This window comes from Rhinoraja longicauda, chromosome 2 (genome assembly GCF_053455715.1).
Source record: "Rhinoraja longicauda isolate Sanriku21f chromosome 2, sRhiLon1.1, whole genome shotgun sequence".
NCBI classification, from domain to species: domain Eukaryota; kingdom Metazoa; phylum Chordata; class Chondrichthyes; order Rajiformes; family Arhynchobatidae; genus Rhinoraja; species Rhinoraja longicauda.
The window spans coordinates 33822917-33840524 of record NC_135954.1 but is presented as its reverse complement, the minus strand read 5'-3'; the positions used below and the strand labels follow the sequence as shown (position 1 = coordinate 33840524).

General features: G+C 46.3%; 1 protein-coding gene across 1 annotated transcript in view; it reads right to left on the bottom strand.

Annotated features, from left to right (window-relative positions):
* Positions 1-17608, bottom strand: part of cfap69 (cilia and flagella associated protein 69) — an 84912-nt gene that overhangs the window by 26022 nt on the left and 41282 nt on the right. The window contains exons 15-16 of the mRNA XM_078427779.1: positions 16609-16727; positions 8279-8360 (exon numbers count right to left, since the gene is read on the bottom strand). Coding sequence (XP_078283905.1) covers positions 8279-8360; positions 16609-16727 — 201 coding nt within the window. The remainder of the gene's footprint in view (positions 1-8278; positions 8361-16608; positions 16728-17608) is intronic.

The following is a 17608-nucleotide window of genomic DNA, read 5'->3' as shown; positions in this document are numbered from 1 at the left end:
GCTGGACACATGCTCAGTCCGCCAAGACTGTAGTGTCTCCTGTTGCTATCCATTTAAACACTTCTTCCCATTGCCACACCGACCTCTCTGCCATGGGCAACCTCTATTGCCAGAGTGAGGCCACATGCAAACTGGAGGAACAACACCTTATATTCAGCTTGAGTAGCTTACAACAAACGGTATGAACAGTGAATTATCCAATAACTACATAACCTTCCTCCTCTCCCTTCTTCCCCTATATAACCCCCTCCCCTTCTTTTCCCCTCTCTTCTCTCCCCCGTACCTCACCTGGACTCGTACTTATTTCTCCCATCACCTTCCCCTTCCACCCACATTCCTTCCACTAGCTTTTACAACACCAATCTGTTTGTCTCACATTTTCTGTATTTTCATCTCTGGCCTTTATCCAACCATAGGCTTAACATATAAGCCTCCTCATCTGTGTTGGACTATTGCCTGCCAGGCATTGTCCTACCCCTCCTCTCTTCCAGCTTTCTCTCCCCCCGCCCCAACCTCACAATCAGTCTGAAGAAAGGTCCCAACCCGAAACATCACCAGCCCACGTTCTCCTGAGATGTTGCCTGTCCCGCTCAGCTACTCCTGCATTCTGTGCCTTCCTTTATGAAAGTCGGTTTGGTCACGACTGGAATATTAGTGTTTTTCTGATCACTGCACTTTTAAAGTGAAGGTCTTTACGGAGAAGCAAAAAATATTTTAGAATATTCTGGGAATGAGAGGATTTGGTACATGCAAAAGCAGGAAGAGCAGTACATTTTCTTTTTAGAGCGGAGGGTTAAAAGCTCTTCCTGAATCTGGTCTGATTTGATTATTTTGGCTACTTTCTCGAGGCAGTGTGAAGTTTAGATGGAGCCAATGATGGGGAGTCTGGTCTGTAGGCAATTTTAAGGCGACTGCCGGCGACTAGGCTGTCGCCGACAGGTCGCCGGGGTGTCGCGGGCATGATTGTGAGGAGTCTTCAAAGAATCGTAGTGCATCTCGACGCGTCGCTGAGAAATCTTCCGGATAGAAATTTCTCGGCGACAGCTGGCTTGTCACCAGGTCATAGAGTCAGAGTCATAGAGTCCTACAGCACAGAAAGAGGCCCTTCGGCCCATCGTGTCCGCGCCGCCCGTTACCAAACACAGTCTAATTTTAATCCCATTTTCCGCATTTGGCCCGTAGCCCTGAATGTTGTAGCATTTCAAGTGCCCATCCAAATGCCTCTTAAACGTTGTGAGTGTTCCCGCCTCCACCACCACCCCAGGCAGTGAGTTCCAGACTCCAACCACCCTCTGGGTGAAAAAGTTCTTTCTCACATCCCCCCGAAACCTCCCTCCCCTTACCCTGTATCTATGTCCCCTCGTTGTTGAACCTTCCACCAGTGGAAGAAGTTCCCCGCCATCTACCTTATCTATGCCCCTCATGATCTTGTACACCTCGATCATGTCCCCTCTCAGCCTTCTCTGCTCCAGGGAAAACAACCCCAGTCTGCTCAGTCTCTCCTCATAGCCGAGGCCCCTCATCCCTGGCAGCATCCTGGTGAATCTCCTCTGCACCCTCTCCAAAGCTATCACATCCTTTCTATAATGTGGTGACCAGAACTGTACACAATACTCCAGCTGCAGCCTCACCAGTGTTCTGTACAATTCCATCATTACCCCCCTACTTTTATATTCGATACCCCGGCTAATGAAGGCCAGTAACCCATATGCCTTTTTGACCGCCCTGTCCACCTTTCCTGCTGCCTTCAAGGACTTGTGTACCTCTACTCCAAGGTCCCTCTGTACCCCTGTCTTCCCTAGGGTCCTTCCATTCATGGTGTACTCCCTCTCCAAGTTATTTCTGCCAAAGTGCATCACCTCGCACTTTTCAGGATTAAATTCCATCTGCCACTGCTCCGCCCATCTGACCATCTCATCTATATCTTCCTACAGCTAGCAGATCCCTTCCTCGCTATTCACCACCCCCCCTAACTTTGTGTCATCTGCAAACTTGCTGATCATGCCCTGTACGTTGACATCCAGATCATTAATGTAGATTACAAACAGTAAGGGACCCAACACCGATCCCTGCGGCACCCCACTGGACACCGGCCTCCAGTCACAGAAGCAACCTTCTACCATCACCCTCTGCCTTCTGTCACTAAGCCAGTTTTTTATCCATTTTGCCAAGGTGCCCTGGATCCCATGGGCTCTTACCTTCTTGACTAGTCTCCTGTGTGGGACCTTGTCAAAAGCCTTACTGAAATCTATGTATACCACATCCACTGCACTACCCCCATCTACCTCCTTGGTCACCCCTTCAAAAAATTCAATCAAGTTAGTCAGACACGACCTTCCATTAACAAAGCCATGTTGACTATCCTTAATTAACCCTCGATCCTCCAAGTGAAGACTGATTCTGTCCCTCAGAATCTTTTCTAGCAGCTTCCCCACCACCGATGTCAGACTCACCGGTCTGTAGTTCCCAGGTTTATCCCTACTGCCCTTTTTAAATAATGGCACCACATTAGCTATCCTCCAGTCCTCCGGAACATCCCCTGTTGCAAGAGAGGCTCTGAAAATTTGTGCCAGAGCCCCCGCAATCTCCTCCCTTGCCTCTCTCAGCATCCTGGGATACATCTCGTCAGGGCCCGGAGACGTATCCACTTTTAAGCCTGCCAGAGCCTCTAGCACCGCCTCCCTGTCAATAGCAATATGCTCAAGAACATCACAACCCTCCTGCTCCATTTCTAAGTCCGCATCACCCCCTCCTCCCTCGTAAAAACAGATGCAAAAAAATCATTTAAAACATCTCCTACATCCTCTGGCTCCACACACAGCTTTCCACTATGGTCCCTGATGGGCCCCACTCTTTCCCTCTTACCCTTGATATGCTTATAGAACACTTTGGGATTTTCTTTTATTTTGCCCGCTAGTGCTATCTCATGGCCCCTTTTTGCTCTCCTAATTTCTTTTTTAAGAACCGCCCTACACCTTCTGTATTCCTCTAATGATGCCTGTGCCTTAAGTTCTTTATGCCTTCCAAAAGCCCCCCTTTTTTTTCGAATCAATCCTACTATATCGTTCGACATTGGACAGGTAGATTGGAGGCGACAGTTTGACGGTCAGGTAAGCGTGGGATGACAAACATGGGTTTCATCATGCCTTCAAAGGTGACTTGACAGGCAAAACAGATAAAGATCACACTTCACGATCCGTTCCTGCCTTTCAACTTAAGAATATAAATTGGCTTACAGGGCCAGATTTCCTCTACAAGCCATCCACATATCACCTTACCACACAAGCCTCCTTCGAACTGGTAAGTCCAGAGATCGACTGAGATTCGCCCTCAGCCCCAAGTCACCACATCTTCCACCAGTGTGAAAGACAGACAACTTGGTTCAGAACGCTTTGAGCGTTTCTCCACATGGGACAGTTTGCTGAAGGGAATCGCTTCACTTATCCATGTAGCCCGCTCTTTCAAGTCCTTCGCTGTCAATCGATCACACAGATGCACTGGTTGGCACCAGTGTGAACAACCGCATCCTCAAGAGGAGCTAGTTCAAGCCAAGACTGTAGCCATCCTCTCTGTTCAAAGGTCAGTTTTCCCCGAGGAATACAACATTCCCATGGAAAAGAGAAACATTCCCAAGAATAGTGCTCTGGCTATGTTGAATCCTGTCCTCGATGAGAATGGACTAATAAGAGTTGGCGGTCGTCTGGCACATGCACAACTGAACAGTGAAGAAAGGAATCCTGTTGTCTTACCAGGCCGCCACCACATCTCCACCTTATTGATACGTCACTATCATAACCGAGTCCAGCACCAGGGCCGCCTGTTCACTGAGGGAGCTGTGCGCACCGCGGGATTCTGGCTGATCGGTGGTAAGACATGTGTCAGCAGTGTTCTTCACAAATGCCTCGTATGCAGGAAGCTCCGTGGGAAAAACCAACACCAGGTGATGGCCAACCTACCAGAGGAACGAGTAAGCACATCTCCTCCATTCTCATATGTCGGCCTGGATGTGTTTGGTCCTTTCACAGTCATCGCACGCAGAACTAGAGGAGGGCATGCTCATGGCAAGCGCTGGGCTGTGCTTTTCTCTTGTATGAGCACCAGAGCAGTCCATATTGAAGTTATCGAGTTATTGAGTTATCTCAGGATATTGGGAAATAGACTATCTAGAGAAAACACTGGCAGTGAATGTCATCCATAAAATGAAAGGCCAGTTCGCAAGATATGGAATACCAGATCAGCTCATCACAGATAATGGGCCACAGTTCACAGCTGAGGAGTTCAACAGTTTTACCAAGAAGTGGCAGTTTGAACATACGAGCACATCACCCTATTATCCACAGAGTAATGGAAAGGCGGAGAGCAGTGTGAAAGTTGCGAAGTCATTGCTGAGGAAGGCTAAGGCTGCCGGAGCTGACCCTTAGCTGAGCCTACTAGCTTTTCGCAACACACCAACACCTGGCATGAGTAGCAGTCCAGTTCAAAGATTGATGAACAGACGTACCAGGACCATTCTACCGACTACTCAGAGGCTGCTCAAACCTGAAATTCCGAAAAAAGTAAGAGATGAGTTGAGAGCAGCTAGAGACAGACAAGCAGACTACTACAACAGAGGATCTCAAGATCCGATTCCCCTGAAAGCTGGCGATCCAGTTCTAGTGAAGCCGACCGATAATCGACATCAGTCCTGGAGGAAGGCTGTGGTTGTAGGCCGTGTTGCGCAACCCAGATCTTATGAAGTCAGAACCGAGGACGGCGTCATCTATCGTCGGAATCGGCGCCATCTGAGGAAGACCAACGAGCCATTTCATCGCGTTGATGTTGACCTAGATGACCTGGTGACGTTGCCTGAACCGGAGCGAGAAAATCGACCTATGAGCCGACCACCGGTCCCCAGGGAGCATCAAACCCTGACAACAAGATCTGGTAGATGCGTTCGAAAACCACGCTATCTGCAGGATTATGTGCCCACATAAGGATAGGGCCTGTACATGTAGTTGAATATAGATGTAAAGGATATTAGGTTATGTTTAAAAAGTTAATGTTATATTTTTGGTTATAGTTTGATATGCATTGTTTTATGTAGAAGTAGTGGTAATGGCTAATAAAATTGAATAAATAAAAAGGGAAAGGGAATGAGGAACCAGACATGTGTTGTTCAAAGTTTAGATAATTCCGAGCACTGAACTAAGATGCCATGGAAGAATTTAATTTATGGCTATACATGTAAAGTTCCTGTACATATCTGTTTTGTAAATAAAGGGGGATGTTATGGGAATAGCACACCCGGTGGTGCAGTACCGGGGATATATTACCCACGAGGCTGTAGCGAGAGTGATCCTGGATTAAAATGGCTGAACCCAAGACTCGAGTGTAAAGCCTCTGTTAATTAGTTGTGTAGCTGTACTGTAGCAGGTTACAGAAAGGAAACACACTAACAAAACACTTTTCTCTTGTATGAGCACCAGAGCAGTCCATATTGAAGTTATCGAGACGATGGAGACTTCAAGCTGCATTAATGCTCTCCGAAGGTTCTTTGCTATTCGAGGACCTGCAAGACAGTTGCGCTCTGACTGTGGGACAAACTTCGTAGGAGCAAGCAAAGAACTGGGATTCCACAAGATGGCGAAGGAACCAGTGGTTCAGGAATACCTGAGGGACCACACTTGCACATGGGAATTCAATCCGCCCCATGCCTCCCACATGGGAGGGGCCTGGGAGCGAATGATAGGGATTGTCCGAAGGATACTGGACTCTATGTTGATGCAGGTCAAGTCACAACCTCTCTCTCATGAGGTTCTCTGCACATTCATGGCAGAAATCTCTGCGATAATCAATGCAAGACCATTGACTCCTGTGCCTACCGACCCAGATTCACCCTTGATACTTACCCCAGCCATGCTACTTACCCAAAAGGTTGGATTACCTCCTCCAATGGGAGTGTTCTCAGAAGGCAACCACTTCAGACAGAAATGGAAATGGGTGCAGAGTCTTGCTGACCAGTTCTGGTATTGCTGGAGACGTGAATATCTTCCCACTCTGCAGACCCTCCGCAAATGGAAGTCAACACAACCGGATATTCAGAAGGGAGACCTTGTTCTAATGAGAGACGCTCAAGTAGCACGCAATGAGTGGCCGATGGCACTTGTCTCCGATGTCTTTAAAAGTCCAGATGAGATGGTACGCAAGATACAAATCAAGATTTCCAAGGAAGGATCGTGCAAGACATACCTCAGACCGGTCACGGAAGTCACGGAAGTCGTACTTCTGTTGTCAAGGAAAGACCAAGATAGCTAAGTAGTTATGACATCTTATAGATGCCAGGCCAGGCGGGGAGTGTTCTGTCCCAGGCTTTTGAGTTCTTTTGGCACTGTTTTAGCGCCCCTAGTGGTGATTTGTTTGATCAGGAAGTGGGTCTCTTGTGACCTCTTGTGACCTCAAAGCGTGACCTCAAAGCAGCCATTTTCTCCTCAGGCAGTCCAAGAAGCAAACTTGTATATCTGCAGCCATCCTTTCCTTTAAGCTTGTGAAAGCATCATCTGTAAGTTTCTGTGTTATGTAACCCTATATTCTAATTGTATTTGGTGATATTTGTGAGGAGAACGCTTTTGGCAACTTTGTAAGATTTATGCTGTAATTGCTGAAATGTTACATGTGCCTGGATGGTGTGGAGCCGAAATGGGTTGAAACAGAAAGTAGGCCGTTCTGAAAATTACGTTGTATTTAAAGTGCATTCTTGTAATTTAATATACATTTATAGTAATAATTCAGACATTTTTGGATTATTTAAAATTCATGTAGTATGTAGCAGCAAGCCATAGCTACCTTGGCATTACACTTGTTCTAACACTATTGAATCGCTTATGTATTTTGTTGTGTTATTCTACAGTTTCACTCTTGATTCATGAATGCACCTACAACGGCATCTTAATAAAAGGCACAACTAAGATGATCCCTGACTCTTATGCATTTATTGTACGGAGTTTGGCTGGCTGTTAAATTGTGTCGCCACATAATGAGAACAGTACAGAAACACTTTTGTATAATAATGTTTAAAAATCAAATGAAATGAGTTATTTAATGAAAATGGACTGGCTCGCTAAATTGGCCAATTAATGGGTTCATAACAAATAAAATGACGAAGATACAATCAAAATGAAGGTGGGGGAGTGAAGGGAGAAGGAGTTGCAAACTTGATTATGTGCAGGAAGAGATGCAAGGTGGCCCATTTATTTGATCTAATGGAGTAAAAGAGTGCAGCTTATTGCTGTTCTACAATCCATTTAATTGCACATGGCTGAACCATTGACAAGATTAGTTTGAGAAGAATTCTTGACTGTTTAAGGATAGGTGGTCCAGAGATACTTCTCTGTGCATTGTCACCTTGCCGTGGTGGAGAAGCTTGTGTGGGGCTGAGATCCTGAGAGCAATGCCATCTGGAGCCATGCTCCTGGTGGGGTCACCCATGGTGGTAAGGTCAAGGAGGAGGTCCCTGACAAAGAGCAATCCAACCAAGACCTCAACGGTGAAGCAGGCGGTGGATGATGGCTGACTTTAGTGGAGTGTCACAATGGCTGGGAAGGTGGATGAAAGCTGCAGTGGGCAGGTGCTATAGACGGGAAGGTGGACGCTCCCACTCCCACGACTATCAGGCAGATGAGGCTCGTCAGCCTGGGAAGGTAGTCCATCTAGGAGAGGGAAAACTCTAATCTAAAACCTCCACTGCCTAGTGGCCATATCCAGTCATGGAAAAGGCTCCAGAAGTAAACCAAGATCCTGAAAATGACAATTGGAAACCAAAAGACCCAGCCCTGAAGCAGGGACTCGACCCAAAGCTTTGATTATCCCTCTGCCCCACCAGATGGTGCTTGACACACTAAAAACTATCAGCAGTTTGTTTATGTTTTGCTCCAGATTCCAGTACCTGTAGACCCTTGTGTGTTCAGTGAATCATGGCACCAGGCATCAAATGCTCCCCTCGTACTTTGCTATCTGATGATGGTGATGGACTTCTCTCAACCTTCTCAAGCTCATGTTACCAATGTTAGGCTAACTAGGCTGCAGATTTTCTATCTAGCTTCTTCTCTTTTAAACAACTTGTTGATAATTTATGACATTTAACACCTTCATTGTCACACTGACAAAACCACGTTTAATTTCACAGATACATTTACACTATTTAAAAATTTTAATTCTTAAATTGTAATGGAGTTATTGGAACTCATTGGATTACTATTACAGAATCAGAAATACAAAAGTAACATTAAAGTTGAATTCTTACTTCAAGCAAATCCAGGAGAAGAAAAATGCCTCCCATTTCAAGAAAAGCGTCCTCAGCAATATAGCATCCAACAACGCAGCACCTGCAACAAATATAAAAAGTGAATTTCTTAACTTTATTATTATTGATTAGTTTGCTTTTATCCACTGCAAAGTGAGCATTTGAAATTGCCATGTGCAAATATAATTATCCCACTGTTTGCTGTCATTTTGGGGAAAAAAATCCTTGATAATTTCTTTTAAATTAGTGGCTAAATTTTAATGTATTATGTAGAACCTTAGATAAATTTGTGAAGGTTATTATATAAATCTTTCTCAATGTTTCCCTCTTTCTGAGTCTGTCTCTCTCTCTGTCTCTCACTCAATAAATAAAAAAAACTCGGATCTTGTATATATATAAGGTCCTCCTTGACCTTACCACCATATATATATATATATATATATATAAATATATCCGTATGTATCTATCTATGTATTTCTGTGATTTCGCCTATAACGGTATACCATAGCGCCACAATGGTGGGAGGAAGAGAGAGTGGGGTGGGGGGGAAGGGGACAGAGGCGATGGGGAAGAGGGGTGAGGGGGTGGGGCAGGTGGGGGTGGGGGGGTGGGGGGAAAGGGGGGTGGGGGGAAAGGGAGAGTGGGGGTGAGAGAAGGGCTGGGGAGGAGGGCAGGGTGGGATGGGGAGGAGGGAAGAGTGGGGGTGGGGAGAAAGGCAGGGTGGGGAGGAGGAAAGAGTGGGGGTGGGGTAGAGTGAGGGTGGGGAGGAGGGTAGATTGGGGTGGGGGTAGATTGGGGTGGGGAGAGAGTGGGGTGCGGGCCGGGAGAATGGGGGTGGGGAGGGAGGTGGGGGTAAGGGGAAGGGGAGGGGGGAATTAGGTGTGGGGAGGGGGGAAGTGGGGTGGAGGCAAGGCTGCAGGGAGTGGGGTTGGAGGCAGGGGAGGTGCAAGTGGAGGTGAGGTAGGGGGGGGATGGAGTGGGTCAGTGGGGGGAGGAGGGGGAGGATAAGGGGGATTGAGTGGGGGCTTCAGGGTGCTACACCAATGCAGGAGAGGTTTTGGTTGCAGGGCTCAATCACTGACACCCTCCCCCCTTGCCTCTTCCCCCTCTACGCGGAATGGGCCCAACTTGGTCTAGTATATTACTATAACTCTGTCCGTGTGTATGTGTGTTTGTGCACACCATAACTTTGGTGCTTCGCACAGCCAAAACGGTACAGCATAGCACCACAATTTTTGCACCACGTTATTCACCATTATCCTGGGCATAATCTCTAATTGAAATTGAAATCTCTCATTCAAATTGAAGCTACATTTTTAAATCTACAGACATTAAAGTTTCAAAAATTCACTTTCTAACCCATTTCCTGAAACTCCACAGCGTATGTCACAATGCTCCACGTTCGACTTCATTTGCTCCTCACTCGCCAAAACAAGATGGCCGCCGCTAGCGCCACCGCCCGCCCGGCTTCAGTCGCTCCCTCGTCCCTCGCACCCCCTCGCCTCTCACACCGCCCTCCTCTCCCCTCTCCCCTCGCCTCTTGCCCGGCCCCGCCCCGGCAGAGACTCGCACGTCGGAAGTCAGCGTTGAACGCACGGGCACTGGTAAGTGCCTTTCGCAGCCAACGACTCCACGGAGGGGAGTGGGCATGGCGGCCGAGTGGGTGGAGGGGAGGGAGGGTGGGGGGAGTGGGGGTGGGGGAGGAGAGAATGGGGGTGGGGGGAGCAGAGAGAGTGGGGGTGGGGGGAGGAGGGGGAGAGTGGAGGTGGGGGGAGGAGGGGGAGAGTGGGGGTCGGGGAGAGTGGAGGTGGGAGGAGGGGGTCGGGGAGAGTGGGGGTGTGGGGAGGGGGCAGTGGGGGTGGGGGGAACAGTGGGGAAGGGGGACAGTGGGGGTGGGGGGAACAGTGGGGGTGGGGGGAAGGGGGACAGTGGGGGGCAGGAGAGAGTGGGGGTCAGGAGAGGGGGAGGGGGGAATCGGGGTGGGGAGGGGGGAATAACGGTGGAGGCAGGGCTGGGGGAGTGGGGATGCGGACGGGATGGACAAGTGGGGTAGGGAGAATGGAGTGGGTCAGTGAGGGGAGGAGGGGGGGATAAGGGGGATTGAGTGGGGGGGGGGGGTTGAGGGTGCTACACCAATGCAGGAGAGGCTTTGAGACCAGGGCTCACTCAGTGACGACACCCTCTCCCCTTCCCTGTTCCCCCCTCTACGAGGAATGGACCCAAATAGCGCCACAATTTTCACACCACGTTACTCACCATTATCCTGGGCATAATCTCTAGCAACTCTCATTCAAATTGAAGCTACATTTTTAAAGCTAGAGAGATTTTAAAATGAAAAAAAATCCTTTCTAACCCATTTCTTGAAGGTTGTCAGCGTGTGACGTCACAATGGGACCCGTGCGACTGAGATGAGCTTGCGCTCCCGCCCCCCCTTCCCCCACCGCCGGTATTCAGCGAGTGAGGTCACAATGCGATCCGCACGTCTTCAAGAGATCAGCTCGCTCTCGCCCCTCCCCCCCCCTATAACCTTTAAATAAATGCGCTCCCCCGAGAGTGGGGGTGGGGGGGAAGGGGGACAGTGCGGGGCAGAGTGGGGGTGGGGAAGAGGGGAGAATGGGGGACGGGGTGGGGGGAGGAGAGAGTGGGGGTGGGGGGGGAGAGTGGGGGCAGGGAGGAGGGCAGGATGGGGGTGGGGAGAACGGGAAGACTGGGGGTGGGGAGGAGGGAAGTTTGGGGTGGGGGGAGAGTGGGGTGCGGGCAGAGAGAATGGGGGTGGGGAGGAGGGCAGGGTGGGGGTGGGGAGAAGGGAAGAGTCGGGGTGGGGGAGAGTGGGGATGGGGAGGAGGGAAGATTGGGGTGGGGAGAGGGGTATGGGCAGGGAGAGTGGGGGTAGGGGAGGGAGATGGGGATGAGGGGAGGGGGAATAGGGCTGGGGATGGGGAAATGGGGGTGGAGGCAGGGCTGGGGGAGTGGGGGTAGGGGAGGGGCAAGTGGGGGTGGGTAGGGGGGGTGGAGTGGGTCAGTGGGGGGGAGGAGGGGGGGATAAAGGGGATTGAGTGGGGGGGTTGAGGGTGCTACAATACAGGAGAGGCTTTGCCAGGGCTCACTCACTCACACCCTTTCCCCTTCCCTGTCCGCCCTCTACGAGGAATGGGCCCAACGGGTCCACTTGGTCTAGTAATTTCTAAAGCCATTAAAAATACCAGTGCCTGAGATTTGAGTCCTAATAATTTATTTCACCAAGTTAAATCACATCATTTCAATTTCTTCAACCGTAATGACCATTAATTCAAACCACAGTGTCATTACAAGCCATTGGCCCTTTGAGCCTATTGCTGTTCTTGCAAGAAAAATCAAGTCTGTCTCATTCCTCGACTTCTATTCCATAGCTTATTTTTAAATATCAACCCAGCTCAATTTCAAAAGTTTCCATTTCTAATTCAAACACACTTTGGACATGAATTGTTTTAATTGCTTTAGGGTAGAGTGTTATTAAAGTCTCGGTCAATGGAAAGCAATAGAAACAATAATAAAATTGGTATTCTTCCTATGTGACTGGACTCTCCCATGCTGATCCTCCAGACTGAGATTCCATGAATTCTTCCCTCACACATGGATCATCCCTCACCTTCAATCTTTCCCCGCCCCTCAATCTTCTCACACCTCCTATTCTACCTGAAAATCTTCCCAAGCCCCATTCTGGTCCACAACACACTTCCACTGAGATTGCCACAATCTGATTGATTAGTAGGATTAGATGTTACACTCCCTAAGGTTTGCACTACAATTGACTGGTGTTGTTCTTGGGGGTGACCACTAGGCGATGTTGCTACCATTCAGACACATCTTCAGTTGTGTATCTCAATGTCACTGGGTGTTTTGGCCTTTTATCACAAGACACCCTCAGTTGAGTCAGGCCCACCGCAGGGTCATCAGTCCTGGGTGTGTGTCTCATGGTTAGCATCTAGATGGTCACGTGGCAGCCCAGACAGCATCTCCTCTTTTTAGCCGCAGCCAGTGACTGTTCCGTTCGGCGGCATTGGCAAAATTTTTTGATTGCCCTCCTTTGGGCTTGCCCTCTGACTCCTACTTCCCTCAGGAGCAGTAATAAGATCGTTCCGAGTCAGCACGGATTTACGAAGGGGAAATCATGCTTGACTAATCTTCTGGAATTTTTTGAGGATGTAACCAGGAAAATGGACAGGAGAGAGCCGGTGGATGTAGTGTACCTTGACTTTCAGAAAGCCTTCGACAAGGTCCCACATAGATTAGTGTGCAAAATTAGAGCACATGGTATTGGGGGTAGGGTACTGACATGGATAGAAAATTGGTTGGCAGACAGAAAGCAAAGAGTGGGGATAAATGGGTCCCTTTCAGAATGGCAGGCAGTGACTAGTAGGGTACCGCAAGGCTCGGTGCTGGGACTGCAGCTATTTACAACATACATTAATGACTTGGATGAAGGGATTAAAAGTAACATTAGCAAATTTGCAGATGACACAAAGCTGGGTGGCTGTGTGAACTGTGAGGAAGATGCTATGAGGTTGCAGGGTGACTTGGACAGGCTGTGTGAGTGGACGGATGCATGGCAGATGCAGTTTAATGTGGATAAGTGTGAGGTTATCCACTTTGGTGGTAAGAATAGGAAGGAAGATTATTATCTGAATAGTGTCAAGTTAGGAAAAGGGGATGTACAATGAGATCTGGGTGTCCTAGTGCATCAGTCACTGAAAGGAAGCCTGCAGGTACAGCAGGCAGTGAAGAAAGCCAATGGAATGTTGGCCTTCATAACAAGAGGAGTTGAGTATAGGAGCAAAGAGGCCCTTCTACAGTTGTACAGGGCCCTAGTGAGACCGCACCTGGAGAACTGTGTGCAGTTTTGGTCTCCAAATTTGAGGAAGGATATTCTTGCTATTGAGGATGATGCTTGGTTTGCTCTTGATCCATTTACTTCCTGGACTGACGGAATAGGATTTACTTCAAACTGTGCAGCCTTGGTTTACTAGGTTAATTCCCGGAATGGCGGGACTGTCGTATGTTGACAGACTGGAGCGACTAGGCTTGTATACACTGGAATTTAGAAGGATGAGAGGGGATCTTACTCAAACATATAAGATTATTAAGGGGTTGGACACGTTAGAGGCAGGAAACATGTTCCCAATGTTGGGGGAGTCTAGAACCAGGGGCCACAGTTTAAGAATAAGGGGTAGGCCATTTAGAACAGAGATGAGGAAAAACTTTTTCAGTCAGTGAGTTGTAAATCTGTGGAATTCTCTGCCTCAGAAGGCAGTGGAGGCCAGTTCTCTGAATGCTTTCAAGAGAGAGCTAGATAGAGCTCTTAAGGTTAGCGGAGTCAGGAGGTATGGGGAGAAGGCAGGAACAGGGTACTGATTGAGAATGATCAGCCATGATCACATTGAATGATGGTGCTGGCTTGAAGGGCCGATTGGCCTACTCCTGCACCTATTGTCTATTGAGCCTTGCGGTGGAACTTGCTACAAAGCCCCTGCACCCCTCCTCCACTGGACGCACCCTTACACTCCAACCTCACTCCTCTGCCTCTACTGCAAGGTTGGAATATCTCAGCCTTTTCCTGTCATTTGCCTCGTCCACAACCTCCTCCCAGGGGACCGTCAGCTCATTGATGAAAACACGCCAACAGGAGTTGGACCGATTGCTTAGGGAAGGGTATTTAAATGAATAAAGTCCAGTTTACTTTGCAAGATGACTGAAAGTTCCTCTTATTAAATAACAATCTACAGCAAATGCCATTGTTTGCAACTACCTTCTAAAAAAAATCTAAGATACTTAAAATTTCTGTTTATCCTAGATTATTATTTGGTGAAACATTTTCGTGCAAGTATGGACAGAATGATTATCTAGTACCAATTATTAATAAATATGAAGGGACAAGTGGTAAATTCATAAATATTTTAAATTCTGTTTTCATTTGCCACTTTATTTATATTTAATGAAGTGACTTGCGAATAACTATATTTTGTGGATGATCTAGGGAGGGATTTAAGGTGCTTCTATGTGGATTTAATCTTGTTAAAAAACGAAGGAATGGCTTTCAACTGCCTCCACTTTGTGTAACAAAGTTAGCTAACATGCTGGCAATTAGACATTTTGACAAACGGTATTCATTTTTAGTCCATGGTGGTGCATATGCAAATAAATGATTTACTAACAGCTCACCATTGAATAAATACTAAACCTCTTGACTTGTGTGCTTCTGCTCTCCTGATATTACTCTCAAATTTTGCTGATTCTTTTCCAATTTTGTATGCAAGTATACAGTGGAATTCAATATGTTTTATTAATATTTTTGAAGTATTAAATAGTTTATTTAAAGCTTGTTGCAACAGTGAGTTGTTATGTCACAGTCATGTAAATAAAAGGGTATTTTGCCATTAATGGAGAGAGTTGTTTTGCTCCAGAATAGAAGTGGTTAAGGATCAAGATGGAGAAGATGTGTCTTCACTTACTGTAATCAAATCTGTGGGACAACAGCAGAAATGTGAGGATGATGCTTGGTTTGCTCTTGATCCATTTACTTCCTGGACTGACGGAATAGGATTTACTTCAAACTGTAGTAGTAACTGAGTGATGTCAATGACTGTTGAATAATTGTACACTTGCTGTTGCCAGCAATAAACCAGCGGTATAAATATTGATTTCTCTAATTTGAATTAACCTCTGCATTCCCTCTCTTTCCGCCCCTCTCCCATCCTAGTCATCCTGTCTGTTCCACTGTTTGTATCCATATATCCCTTCACTATCACCTCTTCCACAGCCAACTATCGACCATTGTGGGCTCCACCTTTTCTTGGTCATCGGTGCCGGCTCTTATTTGTTCAGAATATTTTCATACCTCTAGTTTCCCTCTCCCCTGACTCTCAGTCTGAAGAAGGGTTTCGACCTGAGACGTCACCAATTTCTTTTCTGCCTGACCTGCTCCAGCATCTTGTGTCTTCTCTTCAGTGTAAACCAGCACCAGGAGTGCCTTCCCTCACAATAACACAATGAGACTGGAGACGTTTTACCTATTTACTATGTGTAGGAGAGAACTGTAGCTGCTGGTTTAAATCTAAGGTAGACACAAAATGCTGGAGTAACTCAGCGGGACAGGCAGCATCTCTGGAGAGAAGGAATGGGTGACGTTTGGGGTTGAGATCCTTCTTCAGACTGACAATTTACTCTTGTTGTTAATTGTGTAATAAAGCAATTTTCTTGAAAACATTGATTAAATCAGAACCATATTGTAATGACCCAGAATTTTGCAGCAGCCACTATCCTCACGAGGATCAATCTATTCAGGATAAGGAATGGAGGAAAATAGAAGGGATAAGTTGGAAGAAAATTGTCATCAATTAACGGATAAAATAACTCAAAGCAGAACACTTTTGCTGGTTTTGGGTTAGTGGGAAATGGCAGACAAGTAAATAGATCACTTGAGAGCCATTCATGAAATCAATGCCCTAAACAAACTGATGATCCTTGTTGCAGTTCTGACTACTCCGTATTGCATTTCTCTTGGAATCTAATTTTTGAGGCCTAGTTTCCTACACTTCCCTATGGAAATTCTACCACTGAATCTGAGGTGAGATGAGGTCTGCTATGGCTCAGCACCTTGCTTCAGGTTGATGGGGAGAGAAAGAAGTTTTAAATAATTCTTATTTCGTAATAAATTTAAATGAATGTAATTGTTAAATGTATCATTTGGTTTAAGTATTTAAATTTTCAAATGTTGTAAGACTTTGAGCTATTTAAATCATTTTTAGTAGTTTTTGAATTATTTAACATCAAAGATCCATAAATATTCAAATCGTTGATAATTAGTAAGCATGGAGCCATGGTTTAGTAAAAGTACTTGTAATGGTCCAGTTCTGGGTCAAAGGGATCTGTGATCCCTTGTTATCATATTAATTTGAATAAGAGTGTAGGTGGTATGATTAGTAAGTTTACAGATTACACCAAATTTAGTAGTACAGTTGACAGTGAAGAAGGTTGTACAAGGTGACAACAGGATCTAGATGATCTGGGGAAAATGAGCATTGAAGAAAGGTCCCAGGCCGAAGCATCAGCTGTTGATTCCCTCCACAGATGCTGCCTGGCCCATAGAATTTCTACAGCACTTTGTGTTTTGATTTCTTGACAAGTCATATCTAATATATCAATTGCGTCAGGACTCTTCCAGCTCTCTCCCCTCTATTTCACCAGTCTGAAGAAGTGTCCCAATCCAGAATATTGTCAGTCTATTTTCCTCCACATTTGCTGTCTGACCTACTGAGTTTCTCCAGCACTTTGATTTTTTTGCAAAAACTTACCAGATGCAATCAACTGTGGCCAGCAAAAGTTTGTTGTGGCCTATGCCACTGTAGAATTTATTTGGATCAATCTTTAGAAGTGAAATGAGAACTTCCACTCCATAATCGCCAAACAGTTCCTAATAAATTATGAAATAAATAATTAGTATTACTTTGCATTGAATAGCAATCAAAATGCACATCCTTCAAGTCTTAAGTGATGAGAGAAAAACTGAAAATCTGGCAGCAATTGAGCTTTACAGATTTTATGATCCTTTGACAGTTCTGGAGGTGTGTACTGAGGGCACTTTTATGCTGCAATTTCAGCATAACATAGTTTACATAGAAAGCAGTGACAATTTTGGATAGAGTTCATCAACATTCCTCTATCGGGTTAGGTTTTGTTTCCAGATTTCATTGCATTTATAGTGTAAGGAGCTTTTATTTCACCAGCCTCTGCATCCTGCATGTCGTTCTTTGCCACTTCCACAAGCTCAACGTGACCCCACTATATCTTCCCCTGCCTTCCCCACTCCCTCACCTTTTCTACTTTTTGCACTCTCTCCATAACCCCATGATTCCTCTCAGTCCCCTGCAAATATAGGAAGTGCAAAATTAATCCCTTCACCTGCCTTGCTACCATCCAGGAAGCGAACAGAATTTCAGGTGAGGCAGAAAATCATGTGCACCTCCTGCAACCTGATCTACTAAATTTAGTGTTTGCAATGAGGCCTCCATTTTGGCAAGATCAAGCTTAGACTTGTGGACAGGTGTTTTGTAAAGTACCTGTCCACGTTGTCCATCTTGAGTTTCCATTTTGCACCAAACAGATCCTAATAAATTATTAAATAAATAATTAGTATTACTTTACATTGAATAGCAATCAAAATGCACATCCTTCAAGTCTTAAGTGATGAGAGAAAAACTGAAAATATGGCAGCAATTGAGCTTTACAGATTTTATGATCCTTTGACAGATCTGGAGGTGTGTATTGAGGGCACTTTTTATGTAATTTCAACTA